At 43.4% G+C, this 21,969-nt stretch overlaps 1 protein-coding gene across 1 annotated transcript in view; it reads left to right on the plus strand.

Moving 5' to 3' along the window:
- The first annotated feature begins 432 nt into the window (after positions 1–432).
- bnc1 (basonuclin 1) overlaps positions 433–21,969 on the plus strand; it is a 29,560-nt gene continuing 8,023 nt past the window's right edge. The window contains exons 1-4 of the mRNA XM_033986617.2: positions 433–681; positions 13,124–13,226; positions 14,451–14,686; positions 19,356–21,256. Coding sequence (XP_033842508.1) covers positions 673–681; positions 13,124–13,226; positions 14,451–14,686; positions 19,356–21,256 — 2,249 coding nt within the window. The 5' untranslated portion in view covers positions 433–672. The remainder of the gene's footprint in view (positions 682–13,123; positions 13,227–14,450; positions 14,687–19,355; positions 21,257–21,969) is intronic.

Raw genomic sequence — 21,969 nt, forward strand, 5'->3', positions numbered from 1 at the left:
GGACTTAGGACAGAGGAGACAGGACTTAGAGGACAGGAGCAAAGAGAGAGCTCCAAAAACAGAGACAGGAGCAAGGAAAGAAGAGTTAGGAGACAAGATCTAGGTTCCTAGAGCTAGGACAGAGGAGACAGGACCTAGGACAGAGGAGACAGGTCCTAGGACAGAGGAGACAGGACGTAGGACAGAGGAGACAGGACACGAGCAAAGAGAGAGGAGCCAGGAGACACGATCTGGGAGGCAGGATCTAGGAGAGAGGACTTAGGACACAGGAGACAGAAGCGAAGAGAAAGGACTTAGGAGAGAGGAGCCATAGGAAAGGAGGGAGGAGGGAGGAGGGGAGAGGAGGAGGAGGAGGAGGAGGAGGAGGGGGCAGAGCGGATCCTGAGGTGCTCCGAGTGGGAGGATCTCTCATTCCTCTCCCCGACAACAGTCCAGACACACGGCAGCACGGAGGAACAACTACTACTGTGACTACTACTACTGCGAGTACTACTACTGCTACTGCGACTACTTTGTGTACTTGTGGCTGCGCTGTGGGGGAGCACAGAGGAGCACAGAGGAGCACAGAGGAGCACAGAGGAGCACAGAGGAGCACAGAGGAGCACAGAGGAGCAGAGACTTTAGAGGAATGGCAGAGTGCGGCGCGTCCCAGGACCTGTCCCGATAGTGACCATGGCCGAGGTGAGTTTATTTAAGTTTACACAAAAGGACGAGCCGCGTCTGTGGAGGGGCGAGCGTCTCCGCGGCGGCGTGTGGACGTGTGTGTGTCCCGGGGTTTAAACTTCAGCTTCTTTAGAGTTTGTTTGAATCGACACAGACGAGCTTCAGCCTGAAACGTCTCACTTTTTTTTTTTTAGTTTAGAAAAAAAAAATGTTTGAGGAAATTGTGAAGTTTGAAATGAAAGTTTGGAGAAAAAAAAGTTTGAGACGATTTAAACTGAAATATTTACACATGTTTAATTTGACTCTTAAAAAAACAAAACACAAATATATTTAAATTTATGAGAATTATATTTTTATTAAGATCAAAACTTCATAAAAAAAAATAAAAAAAATAAAATCAAAACTAAATTCTAAACTGAAGCTCGACTTTTGTCTTTATTAAATTAAAAACTGAAACGTCAGAAGCTCAAACGTGAAACTGTCACATTTGTGTTTTAAATCCAACACTTTTCACGTTTCTGTAAAAGAAAAAGACAAAAAAGACAAAAATAAAAATGTTTGTGTTTGGCCTTTTATCAGTTTGTTCAGTTTAAAGCTTCACCATGTAACTTTAATATTACACTTGATTAAACTCTGTGTTTAGGCTGAAGCTGACGACTCGTTTCAGGTCAAACGTTTCACCGTTTCCATCGTTTCATTTATCGTTTATATTTAGAGCTGAAACTGACGCTGGAAAAGACTTTATCTGAAACGAGGTTTAAAAATCTTAAATCCTCAGGCTCCACTCAGGCCTCAGTCCTGTCCTTCTTCTCCTCCTCCTTCTTCTTCTTCTTCTTCTTCTTCTTCATCTTCATCTTCTTTCTTCTTCTTCTTCTTCTTCTTCTTCTTCTTCTTCTTCTTCTTCTCGTTCTTGTTCTGTTTCACTGGACACAGGATCAAACTGCAGATTCATAAATATCACATTATTTTTATTACAGTCGTTTCCTGGTTTAAGTTCGAGTTAAACGTCACATCTTCATCTTCTTCTTCTTCTTCATCTTCATCTTCTTTCTTCTTCTTCTTCTTCTTCTTCTTCTTCTTCTTCTTCTTCTTCTTCTTCTCGCTCAAACTCAAACTCCTCGTGTCCAAACTCGGATTTAAAAAATTTAAAATGACAAAAAAAAAAATCACTTCAAAATTTGATCCAAATATTTGTGCAGCTCGACCTGAGGAGGATCTGCAGTATCAGTACTTTATGAAGTATTTATGCAGTATCAGTACTTTATGTAGTATTTATGTAGTATCAGTACTTTATATAGTATCAGTACTTTATGCAGTATGTGTCAGTACTTTATGCAGGATTCCTGCAGTACTTTCTGCAGTATTTCAGAGTACGTTCTGTAGTATTTGTGAGTACTTTATGCAGTATTTGTGAGTACTTTATGCAGTATTTGTGAAAACTTTATACAGTATTTGTGCATACGTTCTGCAGTATTTGTGAGTACTTAATGCAGTATTGTCTGGAGTGTGTGGGGGTGCGTTTGTGTGTGTGTGGTGTGTGTGTGTTTGTGGGTGTGTGTGTGGTGTGTGTGTGTCTGTGTGTGGTGTGTGTGTGTGTGTGTGTGTGTGTGTCCAGTGTTGTGTTGTTTATAATAATATAAATAAAACAGTGAGACATAAACATTTGTTTTAGTTTTAGGGTTTGTTTGTGTCATTTTCCTGTTGTGTGTAAATTGTGTGTCATTTTCCTGTTGTGTGTAAATTGTGTGTCATTTTCCTGTTGTGTGTAAATTGTGTGTCATTTTCCTGTTGTGTGTAAATTGTGTGTCATTTTCCTGTTGTGTGTAAATTGTGTGTCGACTCTCGGCTCAGATTCACTTTTATAAATAATTATAAAATATAAATATTATAAATGAAAAATCAGACTTTTTATTTACGCCAAACTCAAACTGTTCATTTTTCAAACCTGTTTGTGTTTTATATTTTTATATTTGTTTTGTTTTTTTTACTTTTACATTTTTACGTCAATGGAGCAAAAAAACTTAACAGAATAAAAAATGATCTGTTTCTTTTATTAGTAAAATATGTTTTAAAAATAAAATATGAAAGTCCATGAGTCGCACAAAACATCAGAGAAAATGGATTTTTAAAACTGAAGTGATCGAGATTTATATTCAGAAAAACTCAAGGTCACACGACGAGTTTGTGTTTTTTTTATTCTGTCAAATATAAATCCAACCTTCAATTTATAAACTTCAAATGAATCTGAAAACTCAGATTTTACAAACGGAATCTGTGTTTAAATTAAAATAATAATAATAATAATAATAATAATAATAATAATAATAATAATAATAATAATAATAATAATAATAATAATAATAATAATTGATCCAGCTCATGATCCTGTTCAGTTTGTGTTAAATCACACACACACACACACACACACACACACACATTTCCTCTGTGTCCAGACTCACTGAGCGGCGCCCTCTTGTGGTCAGCCCCTGTGGGAATCTGTCACACAAGAGAAAAAACTGAGTCAAATGTAAAAACACACACATAAATATATACACACATAATACACACACAGACACACACACACCCACCCCCACAGACACCCACACACAGACACTCTCTCTCACACACACACTCACACACACACACACACACACACCTCTGTGCCGCTTCACTCTGACGTTTATGTTAATATGTTTGTTTTATTTCATCACATTCATGTTTTTATTTGTTTGTGTTTACACTTCATTTTGTCGCATGTTTTTACAGACGTGTGTGTTTTATTTCCACACATTTATACACATGTCACATTATTTTAAGTTTTGTCTAAATAAATAAAATGATGTTGAGTTTTTATATGAAATACACGTTAATAAAACATGAACAAAGACGGAAGTCATGAAGAAACATCAGTGTGAAATGTGTGTGTGGGGGTGTGTGGGTGTGTGTGTATATGTTGGTGGGTGTGTGTGTGTGAAATGTGTGGGGGTGTGTGTGTGTGTGTGTCGGGGTGTATATGTTTGTGTGTGTGTGCGTGTGTTGTTGAAATGTGTGTGTGTGTGTGAAATGTGTGTGTGTGTGTGAAATGTGTGTGTGTGTGTGAAATGTGTGTGTGTGTGTGAAATGTGTGTGTGTGTGTGAAATGTGTGCGTCCTTTACTCACAAAAATCTAAAACAAATGTAAAGTTTCATTTAAAAATAAAAGTTTTTTTGTGTAAAAACCTTTAGTGAGATTCTAAACAGAAACGTGGAGTTTAATGTTTGTGTCACTTCAGACTCAGAGTTTGAATAAATCAGATCTGACTCAAAATGAGCCTAAAAAATCAAATTTCTCCTCATTTTTCTGAGTTTAAACTTGAATAAATAAGATTTAAATGAGATCTTTTTAAAAATCCTTCAGTTTGTTTGGTCAGACTCTTGTTCGGTCTCAGATGGTAAAGTTTGGTGTTTGTGGGACGTTCAGAGTCTGTGGACAGGTGCATTGTGGGAAAACGTCACATGTGACTCTGAGCAGCTTCATTAAAGATGAAACATGTCACTTCTGTTGTTGCTAAGAGACAGAACTGAGCAAAAGCCACGAGTCCGAGTCTGAGTCAAGGATCATCTTAAATCATCTTAATCTTAATCTTAATATTAATCTTAATTTTAATTTTAATCTTAATCTTAATTTTAATCTTTATTTTAATCTTAATCTTAATCTTAATCTTAAATAATCTTAATCTTAATCTTTATTTTAATCTTAATCTTAATCTTTATTGTTTTTAATTGAATGTTTCATAAATTCAAACTCATTTTAAAAGTAAATGTTTTATACTTCAGTCCCAGAGTCAGCGGCACATCGGCCTGGACTGTCCTCCTCTCCTCCTCTCTCCTCCACCTCCTCCTCCTCCTCCTCCTCCTCCTCCTCCTCCTCCTCTCTCCTCCTCCTCTCCTCCTCCTCTCCTCATCTCTCCTCCTCCTCCTCCTCTCTCCTCCTCCTCTCCTCCTCCTCTCCTCACCTCTCCTCCTCTCTCCTCCTCTCTCCCCCTCTCCTCCTCTCTCCTCCTCTCCTCCTCTCTCCTCCCCTCTCCTCCTCTCTCCTCCTCTCTCCCCCTCTCTCCTCTCTCCCCCTCTCTCCTCTCTCCTCCTCTCCTCCTCTCCTCCTCTCCTCCTCTCTCCTTCCCAGTCGTCCCAGTGTGTCCAGGTCTGTCTCGTCCTGTCTCTGTAGAGACTTGTGTCCTCAGAGTCCTCAGGTTTGGGGCTTTGGACTCTACAGATCACTATATTCTTCAGACTCAGAGTGTCCAGGCTCGTGTCCGTCTGCCCCGGGGCGGCTGTGGCTGCTCGTGTCTCAGAGCTGGACTCAGAGAACCATGTGTCAATTTGACTTTTCCCCAACACATTTCCACAGAAGACGACAGATAATGTTTATGTTCATCAAACTGTTTCACCGTCAGGATCAGGCTCAGATTAATCTCAGATGAATCTAAAATCAGGGTTTAGGTTTAAACAGGTGATTTTGGGACTGATTTGTTTTCATCAAGTTTATCAGATCTACACTGGAAAAAAGAAACACATGAGCTCGTCCTAAATGTGAAAAACACGTCACATGAGGATTAAAAAAATAATAATAATTCAATTGACTTTTATTTCTGTAGCAGATTTAAAATAAAACTTAATCTGTCCAAAACACTTCACATAAACAACAAAAACAGATTCACAGAAAGACAATAAAACAACAAATCAAAAATACAGCAAAGAATAATGAAATAAAATAATAATAATAATAATAATAATAATAACAATAATAATAATACTAATAATAATAATGTTAATAATAATAATGTTAATAATAATAATAATAATAATAATAATAATAATAATAATAATAATAATAATAATAATAATAATAATAATAATATAAAATACAACTCAACAGTTGAGAAAATGTCATAAAACACAGTGTCTCTTTAAATCCCGTCCACACACTGGTCCAGATGCCCTCCCGTGGTGGTCAGTTTCTCTCGGTGGAGGGGTGGAGGGGGTGGAGGTGTCAGGGGTGGTGGGGGTGGGGGTGGAGGGGGAGGCGCTCGTACCAGGAGCTCTGTCCTCCCCCTGAATTCCACTGGGCTCCTGACAAATGCACCGTTTAGACCTCGGAGCGCCCCGGAACACCACGGGAAAAATGAACTGAAAGAAAATGAAATAAAACTGGATTTCAATACTAAGGAATCGACTCGATACCGATACCGATACCAGGATGATGACATTCCACATTAAATGACACTTTGTTTTCTATTTACATGTGACTTTATACCTGCTCTGAGGAGAGGAGGAGGAGAGGAGGAGGAGAGGAGGAGGAGAGGAGGAGGAGAGGAGGAGGAGATGAGGAGGAGGAGGAGACAGTGTAAAGGGATGGAGAGAGAGGAGGAAAGACAAGAGGAAAGACAAGATGAGAAAGAGGAGGGTTAGTGGGAATGGAAGGAGATAAAACAACAGGGGAAAAAGAGAGAGGGAAGAGGAGGAGAGAGGGAGGAAAGAAAGAGGGTAAAGAAATGTAGGAGGAGAAAAGAGAGAGAGAGAGAAGGGGAAGAGAGAGGAGAACAGGAGGAAAAGAAGATAAAGAAGAGAGAGATAGAGGAGGAGGGAGAGAAGATAAAAGCAGAGGAAAGAAAGAAGAGAGGAGGAGAAAGAGGCAGAAAAGGTATGGAGAGATGGAAGGAGAGGGAGAGAGTGGGAGGAGAGAGGGAGGAGGAGAGAGAGAAAGGGGAGAATTGGTGCAAGAGGAAGGAGGTAAAAGAATAGGGAGAAAGAGAGAGGAGGGAGGAAGAGGAGAGGAAAGAGGAGGAGCAGAGGGAAGACGAGGAGAGGGGGAGAAAAGGAATGTAGGGAGAATAAAGAGAGAGAGAGGAAGAGAGGAAAGAGAAAAGAGAGAGAGGACAGTGCTGTGTCCAGTCGGGTCATAGAGAGAAAATACAAAGTGCAGTGATGTGAGCCACATTAAAGCACCACCATGTAACTTTCCTCTTGTTGTGGCTCCAGTCGTTGTCACTGTTGTAGTTGTCTTTGTTGTTATTTTCGTTGTTGTGGCTCCTGTCATTGTTGTTGTTGTTGTGGCTCCTGTTGTTGCAGTTGTAGTTGTTGTCGTCGTTGTTGTTGTTGTCGTTTGTTCTAAATCAGTTTTCAAACTCGTGTTAATTTAAACTTTCATATTCATAAATATAGATTGTTGTGATTATTTTGAGACATGAAAGACTCAACAGGAGGAAACGTGGTCCTGGTGACGGTTTGTGGTTTGATTCTGTTCACTGTTGATGTGCCCCTGAGCAAGACACTTATGGAGCCAACAGGACAATCCACGTCAAATGTTTGATTGTTTTGCTCATGGTTCACACAGAGTCGAGTTCAGGTCTTTGTTACAAAACCGTACAGAGGATTATAAAGTGGTCGTTGGGGTGGATTAGTCGGATGAGCAGTTGACATTTAACTACATGGTTGTCGGTTCAGTTTCTGCTCTTCTGTTCATACTATTGCTGTGTCCTTGGGCAAGACATTTCATGTTTTTTGACAGAGACTTTTTTAGTAAAGACTGAGGACATGTGGTTCACTAAAGGAGCATTAAAATATGTTTGAGTGAAACATAAACCTGTTTTATCCTGAGGTTGGTAGTTCAAATCCCACAGATCAGCCTCATTCAGTGTTTATTTATTATTATTTTATAGACACGTCAGACGTTTGGAATTATGTGGTAAAGGAAAAAGGTGAATGGCGACGGTGGCTCAGTTGGTAGAGCGTTTGTCCCACTGATCTGAAGGTTGGAGGTTTGAATCCCGCTCTCGACATAAACATCACTGGTCAAGACATTCAGGTCCATCCGTGGTCTGGTCTCTGGTGTCTTGTCCCTTGTCTCTCGTCCCTTGTCTCTCGCCCCTTGTCTCTCGTCCCTTGTCTCTCGTCCCTTGTCTCTCGTCTCTGTTCAGTCGTGTGGAGGCTTTCAATCCAAAGAAGTCAAAGTTCACACATATATCTGGTCTTTCGTCTCTTGTCTCCAGTCTCCCGTCTCTCGTCTCCCGTCTTTCGTCTCTTGCCTCCCGTCTCCCGTCTCTCGTCTCCCATCTCTCCTCTCTCGTCTCTCTTCTCCCGTCTCTCGTCTCCCGTCTCTCGTCTCCTGTCTGTCTTCTCCCGTCTCTCGTCTAGCGTCTCTCGTCTCCCGTCTCTCGTCTCCCGTCTCTCTTCTCCCGTCTCTCTTCTCCCGTCTCTCGTCTCCCGTCTCTCGTCTCTCATCTCCCGTCTCTCGTCTCTTGTCTCTCGTCTCTTGTCTCTCGTCTCTCGTCTCCCGTCTCTCGTCTCCCGTCTCTCGTCTCTCGTCTCTTGTCTCTCTTCTCCCGTCTCTCGTCTCCCGTCTCTTGTCTCTCTTCTCCCGTCTCTCGTCTCCCGTCTCTTGTCTCTCTTCTCCCGTCTCTCGTCTCCCGTCTTTCGTCTCTTGCCTCCCGTCTCCCGTCTCTCGTCTCCCATCTCTCCTCTCTCGTCTCTCTTCTCCCGTCTCTCGTCTCCCGTCTCTCGTCTCCCGTCTCTCGTCTCTCGTCTCCTGTCTCTCTTCTCCCGTCTCTCTTCTCCCGTCTCTCGTCTCCTGTCTGTCTTCTCCCGTCTCTCGTCTCCTGTCTGTCTTCTCCCGTCTCTCGTCTAGCGTCTCTCGTCTCCCGTCTCTCGTCTCCCGTCTCTCTTCTCCCGTCTCTCGTCTCCCGTCTCTCGTCTCTCATCTCTCGTCTCTCGTCTCTTGTCTCTCGTCTCTTGTCTCTCGTCTCTCGTCTCCCGTCTCTCGTCTCCCGTCTCTCGTCTCTCGTCTCTTGTCTCTCTTCTCCCGTCTCTCGTCTCCCGTCTCTTGTCTCTCTTCTCCCGTCTCTCGTCTCCCGTCTCTCGTCTCTCGTCTCTTGTCTCTCTTCTCCCGTCTCTCGTCTCCCGTCTCTTGTCTCTCTTCTCCCGTCTCTCGTCTCCCGTCTCTCCTCTCTCCTCTCTCTTCTCCCGTCTCTCGTCTCCCGTCTCTCGTCTCTCCTCTCTCGTCTCTCGTCTCTCGTCTCCCGTCTCTCGTCTCCCGTCTCTCGTCTCTCGTCTCCCGTCCCTCCTCTCTCCTCTCCCGTCTCCTGTCTCTCGTCTCTTCAGTGGCGTGTGGAGGCTTCCGTCCGCAGAGGTCAAAGTTCACACATATTCTGAGTGTGTATAGTTAAGTGCAAAGTTTGAGGAAGATGCAGAGAAAGTAAAAAGTTCAAAATGTCTCTGTGGTCATAGGTTTAGATGTCGCCATGGAAACGCACTCAGGCACTTTCTGCGCTGACCGGTCCAGACTCACTGACCTCAGCTACACACACACACACACACACACACACACACACACACACACACACACACACACACTGTGATTTTATATAAAGACTGAAGAGCGAACGCACAACTCCTCTGACAAATGCACTGTGTTTGTGTCCTCGGGCAACACACTTCTCCCACAGTCTGTGTGTGTGTGTGTGTGTGTGTGTGGGGTGTGTGTGTGTGTGTGTGTGTGTGTGTGTGTGTGTGTGTGTGTGTAGATGTCATATATCTGTGTTATTGGTCTATTGTTGCCTGGAAAGTTCCATTGTGTGGCATTAACTTATCTACTGATCACGTTACAGGTCAGATCTGTGGAGAGGGGGGCATGTTTTTATTATTGAGTATTAAAAACACAAAATAAAATTTCAAAACATCAGTAATTAAATAAATGCAAGATGTATGTTTAATGCCATAATGTGGAACATTCTAGACAGAAGCACTGACTCTTCTGTAGAGACACTCCTCCCCCAGAAAAGTGACGTAGTGAAGCTTTAAATGTGTCCTCAGCTCCACTGATAATCACAGTCCACACGTTTAATGGAGCGTCCTCCTCTCATCCCTCTCTCCTTCCCTCCTCCCTCCTCCTCCTCTCCCTGGTGTACATGTTTGGTCTGTATCTTTTCTCCCTCCCTCATCACTCTCTCCTTCCCTCCTCTCCTCTCCTCTTCATCCCTCTCTCCCTGGTGTACATGTTGTATCTTCTCTCCCTCCCCCTCTCCTCTTCTTCTCCTTCTCCCTTCCTCTCATCCCTCTCCCCTCTCCTCCCCTCCTCTCCTCTTCATCCCTCTGTCCGTGCCGTGCATGCTGTATTTTCTCTCCGTCCTCCCTCCTCTCTCCTCCTCCCCCTCTGTCCTCTCCTCCTCTTTCTCCGAGCCGTACACGTTGCATTTTCTCTCCTCCTCTCCTCCTCCTCCCTCTCTCTTCCTCCCTCTCTCCGCCTCCCTCTCTCCTTATCCCTCTCTCTCTGCCGCACACATTGTATTTTCTCTCCTCCTCTCCTCCTCTTGCCCTGTCCTCCCCCTCTCCTCCTCCTCTCCTCCTCTTTCTCCTCCTCTTTCTCCTCCGTACACGTTGTATTTTCTCTCCCTCTCTCCTCTCCTCTCCTCCTCCTCTCCTCCTCCTCTCCTCCTCCTCTCCTCCTCCTCCTCCTCCTCCGTACACGTTGTATTTTCTCTCTCTCCTCTCCTCCTCCTCTCCTCTCTCCTCCCCCTCTCCTCCTCCTCTCCTCTCCTCCTCCTCTCCTCCTCCTCTCCTCTCTCCTCTCCTCTCCTCCTCCTCTCCTCTCCTCCCCTCCTCCTCTTTCTCCTCCGTACACGTTGTATTTTCTCCTGATCAATAAACACATAAATATTAGATGATGTTGAGGCCTTAAACCGTCTGACCACCGGGGGCAGCGCAGAGAGAAACAGACTCAACATGATTCAGTCCAGAAGAACAAGAGCCTCAGTCCAGGGCATCAGGGCATCAGGGCATCTGAGCCACAACCTACGGCTCCAACAGGAAATCTATATGTACAGAGTGAGAGCTGGAGCCGGAGTCAAAGAGTCAGAGTCAGAGTCAGAGTCAGAGTCAGATCTGTGGACTCAGGCGTCACTAAATAAACTCTCCATTTACTACAATTATCTGTGAATGAACAAAGATTAGAGCCACAGAGAGAGAGAGAGAGAAGGAGGGAGAGAAGGAGAGAGAAGGAGGGAGAGAGAGAGAGAAGGAGGGAGAGAGAGAGAGAGTGCAGGGGGGAGGGAGACAGAGTGAAAGAGAGAGTGAGACAGAGGGGGTGATATGGGGACAAGACAAATCAAAGACTTTATGTCATATGAATATTTACACATGTACTATATGTACTTATACATGTACTATATATATTTACACATGTACTATATGTACTTATACATGTACTATATGTACTTATACATGTACTATATGTACTTATACATGTACTATATATATTTACACATGTACTATATGTACTTATACATGTACTATATATATTTACACATGTACTATATGTACTTATACATGTACTATATGTACTTATACATGTACTATATGTACTTATACATGTACTATATATATTTACACATGTACTATATGTACTTATACATGTACTATATGTACTTATACATGTACTATATGTACTTATACATGTACTATATATATTTACACATGTACTGTATGTACTTATACATGTACTATGTATATATTTACACATGTACTATGTATATATTTACACTTGTACTACATATACTCATGTCAAACCTCTACTGTGTATTTTTGTATTTATTCTAAACTCCAGAGTCACTGCAGATTAAACATGTGGAGGTTTGTGACGTATCACACTGAGCCCATGTGCTGCTGTTTTATTCATATTTACACATGTTTTACACATGTTTTACATGTTTTACACATGTTTACACATGTTTTACACATGTTTTACACATGTTTACACATGTTTTACACATGTTTTACATGTTTTACATGTTTTACACATGTTTTACACATGTTTGTACACATGTTTTACACATGTTTGTACACATGTTTTACACATGTTTGTACAGATAAGTCTATATCTCTCATGTGCCCCTCATTGTCCCAGTTTCATTTAACTTCTATAAAACCAGAACCAGAAACACAGCTCAGAGGAACTACAAGGACCATGATCCTTTGCTCCATTTCACTGCAGACAGAATGAAGACACAGCTGGACTCACACGTTTCAGAAACAAACTGGAAGTTAGAAAATTCAACATGTGAAAACAGGTTTAGTCCAGTCTGTCTGCTCCCGTCTGAAAACAACGGCCACAGAGTTTAGAGACGCCAACGCCACGTCCAGTTTAGAGACGCTCCCTCTGTCCCTCTGTCTCTGTCCCTCTGTCTCCGTCCCTGTCCCTTTGTCCCTCTGTCCCTGTCCCTCTGTCTCCGTCCCTGTCCCTTTGTCCCTCTGTCCCTGTCCCTCTGTCCCTCTGTCTCTGTCCTTGTCTCTGTTGTTATAAATTAAATGCACATGGATTTAACGTCCAAAGATCTCGTCCAGTCGTGTTTGTCCTGAGCTGTGAGGTGTTTGTCTGTGAGGTTCTCGTCTAATCTGTGGCGTCGCTGCTTCTGTGAATAACACGGGAAAAAACTCAAATTATTTATGTTCTGATTTGTCGTTTTGTGATTTTAATGTTTCTTCTTCTGTAAAACACTTTGAATGACTCTGTACAAACTGGTCCAGTGTAGATGTCCTCAGGCCGGGACGAGGTGAGGGCGGGGTGCACAGAATAGAGACGTACACGGAGGGCGGGGGGGTCGGGGGTCCAGCGGGGGGGTCGGGGGTCCAGCGGGGGGGGTCGGGGGTCCCACTCGGGGATGGGATTAGCCTAATTGGACCCCTGTGTTTGGCTCTGCGGCTGTAATGATGGGATTATCTTTATTATGTGAGCGAGAGGAGCAGAGGGGCTTCAGTCCTCAGGCCCGTCCCACAGAGAGGCCACAGTCACGGGACAAAAGAGTCCAGCTGTGGGACGATCGGACCCATCAGACCCATCTGTGAGGTCACGAGGGGGTTTAAAGGTGCGGGTTTGGAATCGCCCCGAGTCAAACGTGTCTGATAAAAATAAAAAAAACAACAACTGGAGACTCAAAGTATCAGGGATTAAACTGTTCACATTTTGGCCACGTTTGAGTCGATTCTTCTCTTTGAGTCTCTGTGAGTGGGCCCGCCTTTCCGCAGATCTGACCCGTTTCGTCACCCTCATCCCTCCGACGTGCAGTTTGACCCTCATTTCTTCTGCATCTTCGTTGGCAGTTGCATAAATCAAAGTCGTTACGAAACAAAAGCGTTATCTCTGTTTGCAGATGTATTTACGGAGCTGCTTTTACATCTGTGCAACGCGTCAGACAAATATATTTAATTTAATTTAATCTGCAAAGTGTTTCTAAATCCTGACGTTTGCACAACTCGGAATGAAGAAACACTGGAGCTGCTCCCTGTGTTTACTCCTCTGTTTAATCCTGTAGTGAAACGTGTCGTCCATCGTTTGGTTTTTCTCCTCCACGCGGCAAAACGCTGGAATAAAAAGTACTTCACGTTGTACTGTGTGTAATGGCAGTATTTTGTGTGTTCTGTGTGTTTGTAGGCGATCTGCTGTACTCTGGTGAACTGTAACTGTGACAGCTTCAAACCGGGGAAGCTGAAGCGGAGGCAGTGCGACAGCTGCAAACATGGCTGGGTGGCTCACGGTGAGACGATCAGGATCAGGTTTATATTTATTTGGTCAATATCGCCCTAAAAAACATTAAAATGAGGTTCAGAGCAACAAACACTGCAGAGTTTTGTCATAGACCCACAGACTGTTTATGTAAATAGATGTAGTTATGTGTGTGTTCACCCTCTACATGATCCTGGGGTTTTTATTTCACTGTTATGAACATTAATAACAGACAAATCACACGTTTTATCTCATAGATGTTAAAACCCTCAAATCCAGTCCACTCCGCCACTGTCTGTCATTTTTTAAGAGATCTTGAGTTAATTTTTATTTTATTTTTTTATTTTATTATTTTTTTATTTTGAGTTTATTTATTTATTCATTTTTTTTAGTTCATTTTGAGTTCATTTATTAGTTTTTTGTTATTTTGAGTTTTTTTTTTCAGTTATTTTTCGTGGGGTTTTTTAAAAGTCATTTTGAGTTCATTTATTTATTTATTTATTTTTTATTTATTTTTAGTTTTTTAGTTTTTAGTTTTTCTTTTTTTCAGGTGTTTTTCTTTTTTCAAAGTCATTTTGAGTTTATTTTTATATTTATTTTTAATTTATTTTTATTTATTTTTTTGTTATTTTGAGTTTTGTTTTTGTTGTTGTTTTTTTCATTTTATTTTCAGGTGTTTTTTTATTTTTTATTTTGAGTTTATTTTTTTTTTTTTTTTTAGTTCATTTTGAGTTCATTTATTTATTTTTTTGCCATTTTGAGATTTTTTTTCAGTTATTTTTTGTGTTTTTTGAGGTAATTTTGAGTTTATTTATTTTTTTATTTTTTAAATTTATTTTTTTTAGTTATTTTGAGGGTTTGTTTTGTTTTTTCATTTTATTTTCAGGTGTTTTTTTTTATCTTTTATTTTGACACAAATCAGGCGCCTCCTTTCCCCGAGGTCGCTCCTGTTAGCATCCGCGGCTAGCAGGTTAGCTCTGTCCGTTATATAAACCGTCTGTGGTAATAAAGTGTAGATTTATTTAAAGTTTATTTTTTATAACTGAATAAAGCGTGTGCAGAGAGGAGCACAGGCTCAAAGGTAAAGTTTTGTAGATGTTTTCTGCTCTACCCTGTGGTCAGCTCATACATTTTTAAAGCTCTGTGTGGTTTTGCGTCCTCTGTTCTGTCTCCCGTCTCCTGTCCCGGCCTCAGGGACATGTCCGCCTCAGCCCGTCGGTCTAACCCTCTCTCCGTCTCTGTGTTTGTGTTGTAGCCCTGAGCAAACTAAAGGTGCACCACATGTACCAGAGCAGCCAAGTGGAGATCGTTCACTCCAACGTGGTGTTTGATATCTGCAGCCTGATGCTGTACGGGACGCAGGCCGTCCCCATACGCCTCAAAATCCTCCTGGACCGTCTGTTCTCTGTGCTCAAACAGGAAGAGGTCATCCAGATCCTCAACGCTCTGGACTGGACTCTGCAGGACTACATCCGCGGATACGTGCTCCAGGTCAGAGGATTATCACTCACACCGTCGCCTTTTGTGGATTATTTTAAAGTTTAAATCTTTAAATTCACACAAAGAAACAGCTGAAACCGGACGATTACACGCGATATAAAAACACACGTGTGATTTTCTTTTCTCTTTGTTTGACACGAATCAGACTAAACTTTTACTGTTTTAGTTCAGTTTGAATTAACTAAATTATTTCTATTTGCTGAATGTCAGAATAATGAGAGGAGGATTTTTTAGACACTTTTTTGTGACGTTTTTCAGAGTCAGAAGTTTAAACACGTTTGACAAAAGTCACTGACTCTTTTAAATCTCCAGTCGCTCCTGTGATTCTTAAATTAAACTCACCAAATTTTAGCAGCAGATAAACTGAACCTAATGAGATTTTTGTCAATAAATACAGTTATAATTGTTCATTTACACTTGAACTTATCACGACTGAAACTACAGGAAGTGTCCGCCATTTTGTTTTTCTCCCTGAACTCACTCTGCGTCACATTTAAATCATTTACGTCTCTTATTTGATCCTCGATGTCACGTTTTTAAGTCGTTTATCGTCTGAGGTTTATTCACAAACACCTTTTCTTTAAGATCGACCCACAGGAAGAAATCAGGACGAGTCAGGTCTGTGGAGATACTGCCCCCTGTCTGTGAAAAACACGTATTATTCCTTTAATGGCGTTTACGCTCGGGGCATCTCTGGTATTGGGTCGAATTTGACCCGTGTGACTCAAATCCCACTGGACAATGAGGCTTATTTATTATTTTTGTGAAATAACAAACAGAATCTGGAGTTTTGAACCTGAGTGGCGCCCCCTGCTGTCCACACACGCACAGAGCTCTTCCCTCACATAAATCTAATCTTCCTCATGACTAAAACACGCCGACGTTTGCATTTCCCATGTTGTTTTGGTTGGACCGGGCACTTGGCCGCGGCCCAAACCCGACGCCGCGGCTCACACAGGACGCCGCTGTTGAGTGATGCGGCGGGCGCAGGGAGGACTGAAGGAATTTCTGAGGAGCAGGGAGTTTGGGGCGAGACCATTTTGCTCCTGCGTGTCCTCCCCAGAGCGAAGCGGGACGTCTCCACTCGGCACCGCTGCATTTATAAAGACCAAGACTTTACTCTAATGACGGAGCCAAACGCCCTGAGTCTGTGTGAGCCGCAAACCAGGATCTGAGCCACATGTGTGAGCCGCAAAAACCAGGATCTGAGCCACAGAAGGAAAATTATATAAAGATGAAGTTTTTATATTTTAAAGAGGAGGTGTTCTACAAAATCAACGTTTTTCTGTTTGTTTGTCCCATGTTCTGACTCTGATCCTTGTCAAAATCACGTGTGAAGAGGTTTTAGATCATCCATGCATGTTTGAGTCATCTAGAGATCTCTCCCAGGCCCTGTTCAAACCCTCCCGTACGAGGCTCCGCCCACAGGCCTACATCACCCACGCTCCCACACGACAATCCTCCATAAATATACAAAAACATGACACAAAACAACACACTACAGCTTCACAAACCTGGTGTGATGTGCAGTAGTTTCATTAACGCTGATTGTGATGTGATAGCGCCGTGAAGGGGGCGGGGCTTTGGACTCAGAGCGATAAAAACGAAAGTGAAACTGATAAAACATGTTAATACTTTGATTTGGGCGAATTTAACATTTTCAAAACAATAAAAGGAAACATGGATCTAAATATGTGAAGTGTCACAGTTAAAACAACAGAGAAGTAAATACCTCCTCTTTAATACGACATAGAAGTAAATACCTCCTCTTTAATACGACATAGAAGTAAATACCTCCTCTTTAATACGACATAGAAGTAAATACCTCCTCTTTAATACGACATAGAAGTAAATACCTCCTCTTTAATACGACATAGAAGTAAATACCTCCTCTTTAATACCACATAGAAGTAAATACCTCCTCTTTAATACAACATAGAAGTAAATACCTCCTCTTTAATACGACATAGAAGTAAATACCTCCTCTTTAATACCACATAGAAGTAAATACCTCCTCTTTAATACGACGTAGAAGTAAATACCTCCTCTTTAATACCTCCTCTTAAACACCTCCTCTTTAATACCTCCTCTTTAACACCTCCTCTTAAACACCTCCTCTTAAACACCTCCTCTTAAACACCTCATCTTAAACACCTCCTCTTTAACACCTCTTTAATACCTCCTCTTTAACACCTCCTCTTTAATACCTCCTCTTTAACACCTCCTCTTTAGCACCTCCTCCTTAACACCTCCTCTTTAACACCCCCTCTTTAACACCTCCTCTTTAGCACCTCCTCTTTAACACCTCCTCTTTAACACCCCCTCTTTAGCACCTCCTCTTTAGCACCTCCTCTTTAACACCCCCTCTTTAACACCCCCTCTTTAACACCCCTCTTTAACACCTCCTCTTTAACACCTCCTCTTTAAGTTGATCCACATTATTACTTTTGTCTTGTTCTGTTCATTTTCTTGTCGAGTGACATTTACTCAGATCAAACTAACACTTTAATTCTTGTATTTTTATAATTAGCGTGTGGTTTTCTCGGCGTGTTCCTGCCCCCGCCCCCTCCCCCCGCCCCTCCCCCCGCCCCGCCTCCTCCTCTGGGGCGGCTCATGATCTTGTATTCTGGAGGGGTGCGTTTAATTCATGTTAGCTTGTCTAATGGCCAGTCGGAGTCAGAATCCTCGACAGGCGCTCAGTTCATGCCGTGTGATCAAATATTAAACATGGTTATGCGTTTCAAAGGCGCCGGGCTCACATGTGATTAAAGCGGAGTGAGGCGGAGTGAGGCGGCGAGCGGCGAGCGGCGGCCTCATCATAAACTCCAACACACAGACCCTCACATGAAGCTGCTGTGGGATTACTCACCACAACCATGTTTTATCTTATTTAGAAATGATCTCACCTCATATTTTTACTCAACAGATTCTGAAGGATTTATTTTGTGTTTGACACGTTCAGAATGTGTCATTATTTATTTTTTATTTATCATTTAAACATTTATCAAACGCAAATAAGGAGCGAGTCCTGACTAGAACCAGGAAGTACTTCACACGTGTGGCTCAGAGAATAAACATCTCACACTGAGGACTTCAGGGACCTGGTTTAGTCCTGGTGTAGTCCTGGTTTGGTCCTGGTTTAGTCCCCCCCCCCCCCCCCCCCCCCCCCCGTCTACGCCCCTGGTTTACAGTTTACATAAATACAAATCAATAAACTGTAGTTGGATAAAATAGAAAGGATTAAAATATATAAATTATTATTATAATATAGAAAAAAATATGTCTAAAATAAATGTCGCCCAGTTTACTTTATTTTGAAAAAGACAAATGTGACTAAAATGTAAAATTAAAATGGAGCCCTGGTGACAATTCCAAAAATATCTCTAAAAATTAGCATATATAGTACCTGTATTTGAATACAATTAATATTAAGTTTAATGCCATACTGTGGAACATTTCAGCTAAAGCATCACTATAACATCTCCACGGCGACCCTCCATATTTACCCATAGTACATCTCAATATTTATTTTCGATCCCAGTTTTTATAGAACAAACAACACGTCTTTTAGTATTTTTGTAACAGGAAACAGCTCTGTTAGCATTAGCACGTTAGCATTAGCTTGTACATACGTTGCTTGTGCGTCAGTATAACTTCTGATGGGATGCTTGTACAATGCTAAGTGGGCGCACCAGGGCGTATGTCAGCGCTAGCTTAAACACGACGGCGGCGGCTAACGCGCTAACTCCAGTGATTCAAATGAAGAAGAACGACCTGGGAGATGAAACGCTAAGCTGCCCGCTACGATTAGCGCTAACTGTAACTCCTTTATTTAGCCGCGCTGCCACTCTGCTTCATGGGTTATGTCACGTGAAACCCCGTTTGAATATGTATGAGGCGCAGGATACAGGCTCAATGCTAACGACGCCGGCGCTCCCTCACGCTCGCTCCTCGCGCTCCCGCCTCCCCGCTCGCTCGCTCTGACCTTGCTCTGTCCCCCGGCGCCGCGAGCATTTCTCAAAGTAAAATCGTACATCAGAGGATCTCACTGTTATTTTAGTTCACTATTTTAAATGACTGATAATGAAATCATAAACGCTAATGCTAAAATGCTAAAGATGCTAAACGCTAAATACGTGAAATCAACGACAGGAGCCAGAAAAGAGTCTGATGATAAACTTTACTCTATCCCTGGAGACAATAAGATGATTCTAACAGGTCTGATCTGTGGAGAGGCAAGCCACAACATCATTTTTCATACACTAAATACTTAAAGAGCCCATATGTTTTGTTTTGTTTTTTTGTTTGTTTGTTTCATTCTCACATGTTTAACACACAAACCTGCAGATTTATAACTGAAAACACTCTGTTCCACCTTGTGATGTCATCGTGTGGTGATACAGGAAGTGCTCCACTGTGTTTTTAAACTCCACACACTTTCATTTATAGAATCATTTGGATCATTTCAGTCCTGGAGTTGTCTCTTATCTCGACTGAACTAAAGGTAAAAAGAGATGTTCACTTGAAAACTACCACTTGATGACATCACAAGGTGGAACAGAGCGTTTTGTGTAATGTAGGATCTTTAAGTAGTCCTAAGCAGACTAAGTGTTTCTTTTATTTTTTTCACTTATTACATCGTCTTCTTGTTCTGTTCCAGGATGTCGCTGGTAAAGTTCTGGACCGTTGGGCCATCATGACGTTCGAGGAGGAGATCGCGACGCTGCAGCAGTTCCTTCGCTTTGGAGAAACCAAATCCATCGTTGAACTGATGGCGCTGCAGGACAAGGAGGGCCAGGCCGTGCTGGTCCCGAGCACGCGCACGAACTCCGACATCCGCACTTTCATCGAACGCAACACGCCGAGGACCACCGCCAACCTCACCGCCGCCAACGTGGAGAAGCTGAGCGGGAACAGCATGCACCATTTTGAGAACTTCATCAACAGCATGGCGTTTATGCTTCCGTTCCAGCTCCTCGGATCCGTCCCCGCCCCGTTTTTAGGCTCGCAGAACAGCGTGCTCCAACAACACCAGCAGCGCGGGTCCATGGACAACCAAAGGCGAGATGAAGCAAGTCGGGACAGTCTCGCCAACAACTCACTGACTCTTTCGCACACGAACGACGGCGGGCTCCTGGGGTCGGGCATGGCTCCGTTCGGTTCCGATTTGGATTCTGACAAGCAGTTGGACGGTCTCCAAGGAAACGCAACCACGAAAATCGAACCGGAGGATTTTTCCACGAGCGATAACTACTCAGATGGACCCTCGACTCCCTGCACGCCTTCGCTGAGCTCAGAGGTAGCGCAGCTGTCGCCTGAGGGAAAGATGCGCTCCCTAGATAGAAACGGGCCAAGCGGCGGAGGTGCTGTTTTGACAAGCAACGGCGGGATAGGAGCAGGGGGGGTTAGCTCGATGAAGAAAGGCCGTGTGTTTTGCAACGCTTGCGAGAAAACCTTTTACGATAAGGGCACTTTGAAAATCCACTATAACGCCGTTCATCTCAAAATCAAACACAAGTGCACCATCGAGGGCTGTAACATGGTTTTTAGCTCGCTACGTAGCCGCAACCGTCACAGCGCTAACCCCAACCCCCGCTTGCACATGCCGATGAACAGGAATAACAGAGATAAGGATTTGCGCGGGAGCTTATCCGCCGACGAGAACTCGCAAGAGAAACGGAACGATTACGGAAGTCCGATGTCAGACAATCACAAGTCCATGCCGAGTTATATGGTTAGCCAAGTCGACAGCGGATCGAAGCTAAACTCGTCGTTTTCGAGTATCGGACAAAGCGGGATACTGTTTCCGAATCTGAAAACGGTGCAGCCAGTGTTGCCGTTTTATCGAAGTTTGGTGACGCCAGCCGAACTCGCGAATACGCCGGGGACTTTGCCGTCTCTGCCGCTTTTGTCGTCGTCGGTTCCCGTAAAACCGACGCCGATGCAAGAGCCGTGCGTGTTGGACCCGATACCAAAGAAAAAGTCGCGCAAATCGAGTATGCCAATCAAAATTGAGAAAGAGACGATGGAACTAAACAGTGAACTCATGGATAAAGGCGCCAGCTCCGAAGACGAGACGCTGCACGGGAAGGAGGAGTTTGACAATCATTTACTCGCCAGAAAAAGTGAATATGAAACTATGGACAAGCAGAATTTAGGCGACCATTTTGACAAACAAGATGGCCGACACATTGAAACCGGAGTGATCACTTGTGCGACGTCGCCGTTTGAAAAATCAGAAAAAATCTTAGCAAATGACGATGACGAAAAAGACGAAATTAGTACGCACAAGATTTCAGAGCACAGGTGGAACAACGGCGAACTGACCAACGGGAACTCGCCGCAGAACGTAGACCCGGAGAAAGACGAGCTCGACGAGTTTGGAGATTCGAACGTGGACGAGGAGTCGGAGACGCCGCATCACTGTGAGATCTGCAACAAGACGTTCAAAAACACGTACAGCGCCAAAATGCATCATCAGAGCGTCCACCTGAAGGACACGCACCTCTGCACCGTGGACGGGTGCAACGCCGCCTTCCCCTCGCGACGAAGCAGAGACAGGTGAGACGTGCACAGAGACAGAGACACAGAGACAGGTGACACAGAGACAAGTGAGACAGAGACAGGTGACACAGAGACACGTGAGATCTGCACAGAGACACAGAGACAGGTGAGACAGGTGACACAGAGACAGGTGACACAGAGACAAGTGAGACAGAGACAGGTGACACAGAGACAGGTGAGACGTGCACAGAGACAGAGACACAGAGACAGGTGAGACATGCACACAGACAGAGACACAGAGAGGTGACACAGAGACAGGTGAGACAGAGACAGGTGAGACGTGCACAGAGACAGAGACACAGAGACAGGTGACACAGAGACAGGTGAGACATGCACAGAGACAGAGACACAGAGACAGGTGACACAGAGACAGGTGAGACATGCACAGAGACACAGAGACAGGTGAGACGTGCACAGAGACAGAGACACAGAGACAGGTGACACAGAGACAAGTGAGACAGGTGACACAGAGACAAGTGAGACAGGTGACATAGAGACAAGTGAGACAGAGACAGGTGAGACGTGCACAGAGACAGATGACACAGAGACAGGTGACACAGAGACAGGTGAGACGTGCACAGAGACAGATGACACAGAGACAGGTGACACTGAGACAGGTGAGACATGCAGAGACAGGTGACACAGAGACAGGTGACACAGAGACAGGTGAGACGTGCAGAGACAGGTGACACAGAGACAGATGACACAGA

This window comes from Periophthalmus magnuspinnatus, chromosome 3 (genome assembly GCF_009829125.3).
Source record: "Periophthalmus magnuspinnatus isolate fPerMag1 chromosome 3, fPerMag1.2.pri, whole genome shotgun sequence".
Classification (NCBI taxonomy): Eukaryota; Metazoa; Chordata; class Actinopteri; order Gobiiformes; family Gobiidae; genus Periophthalmus; species Periophthalmus magnuspinnatus.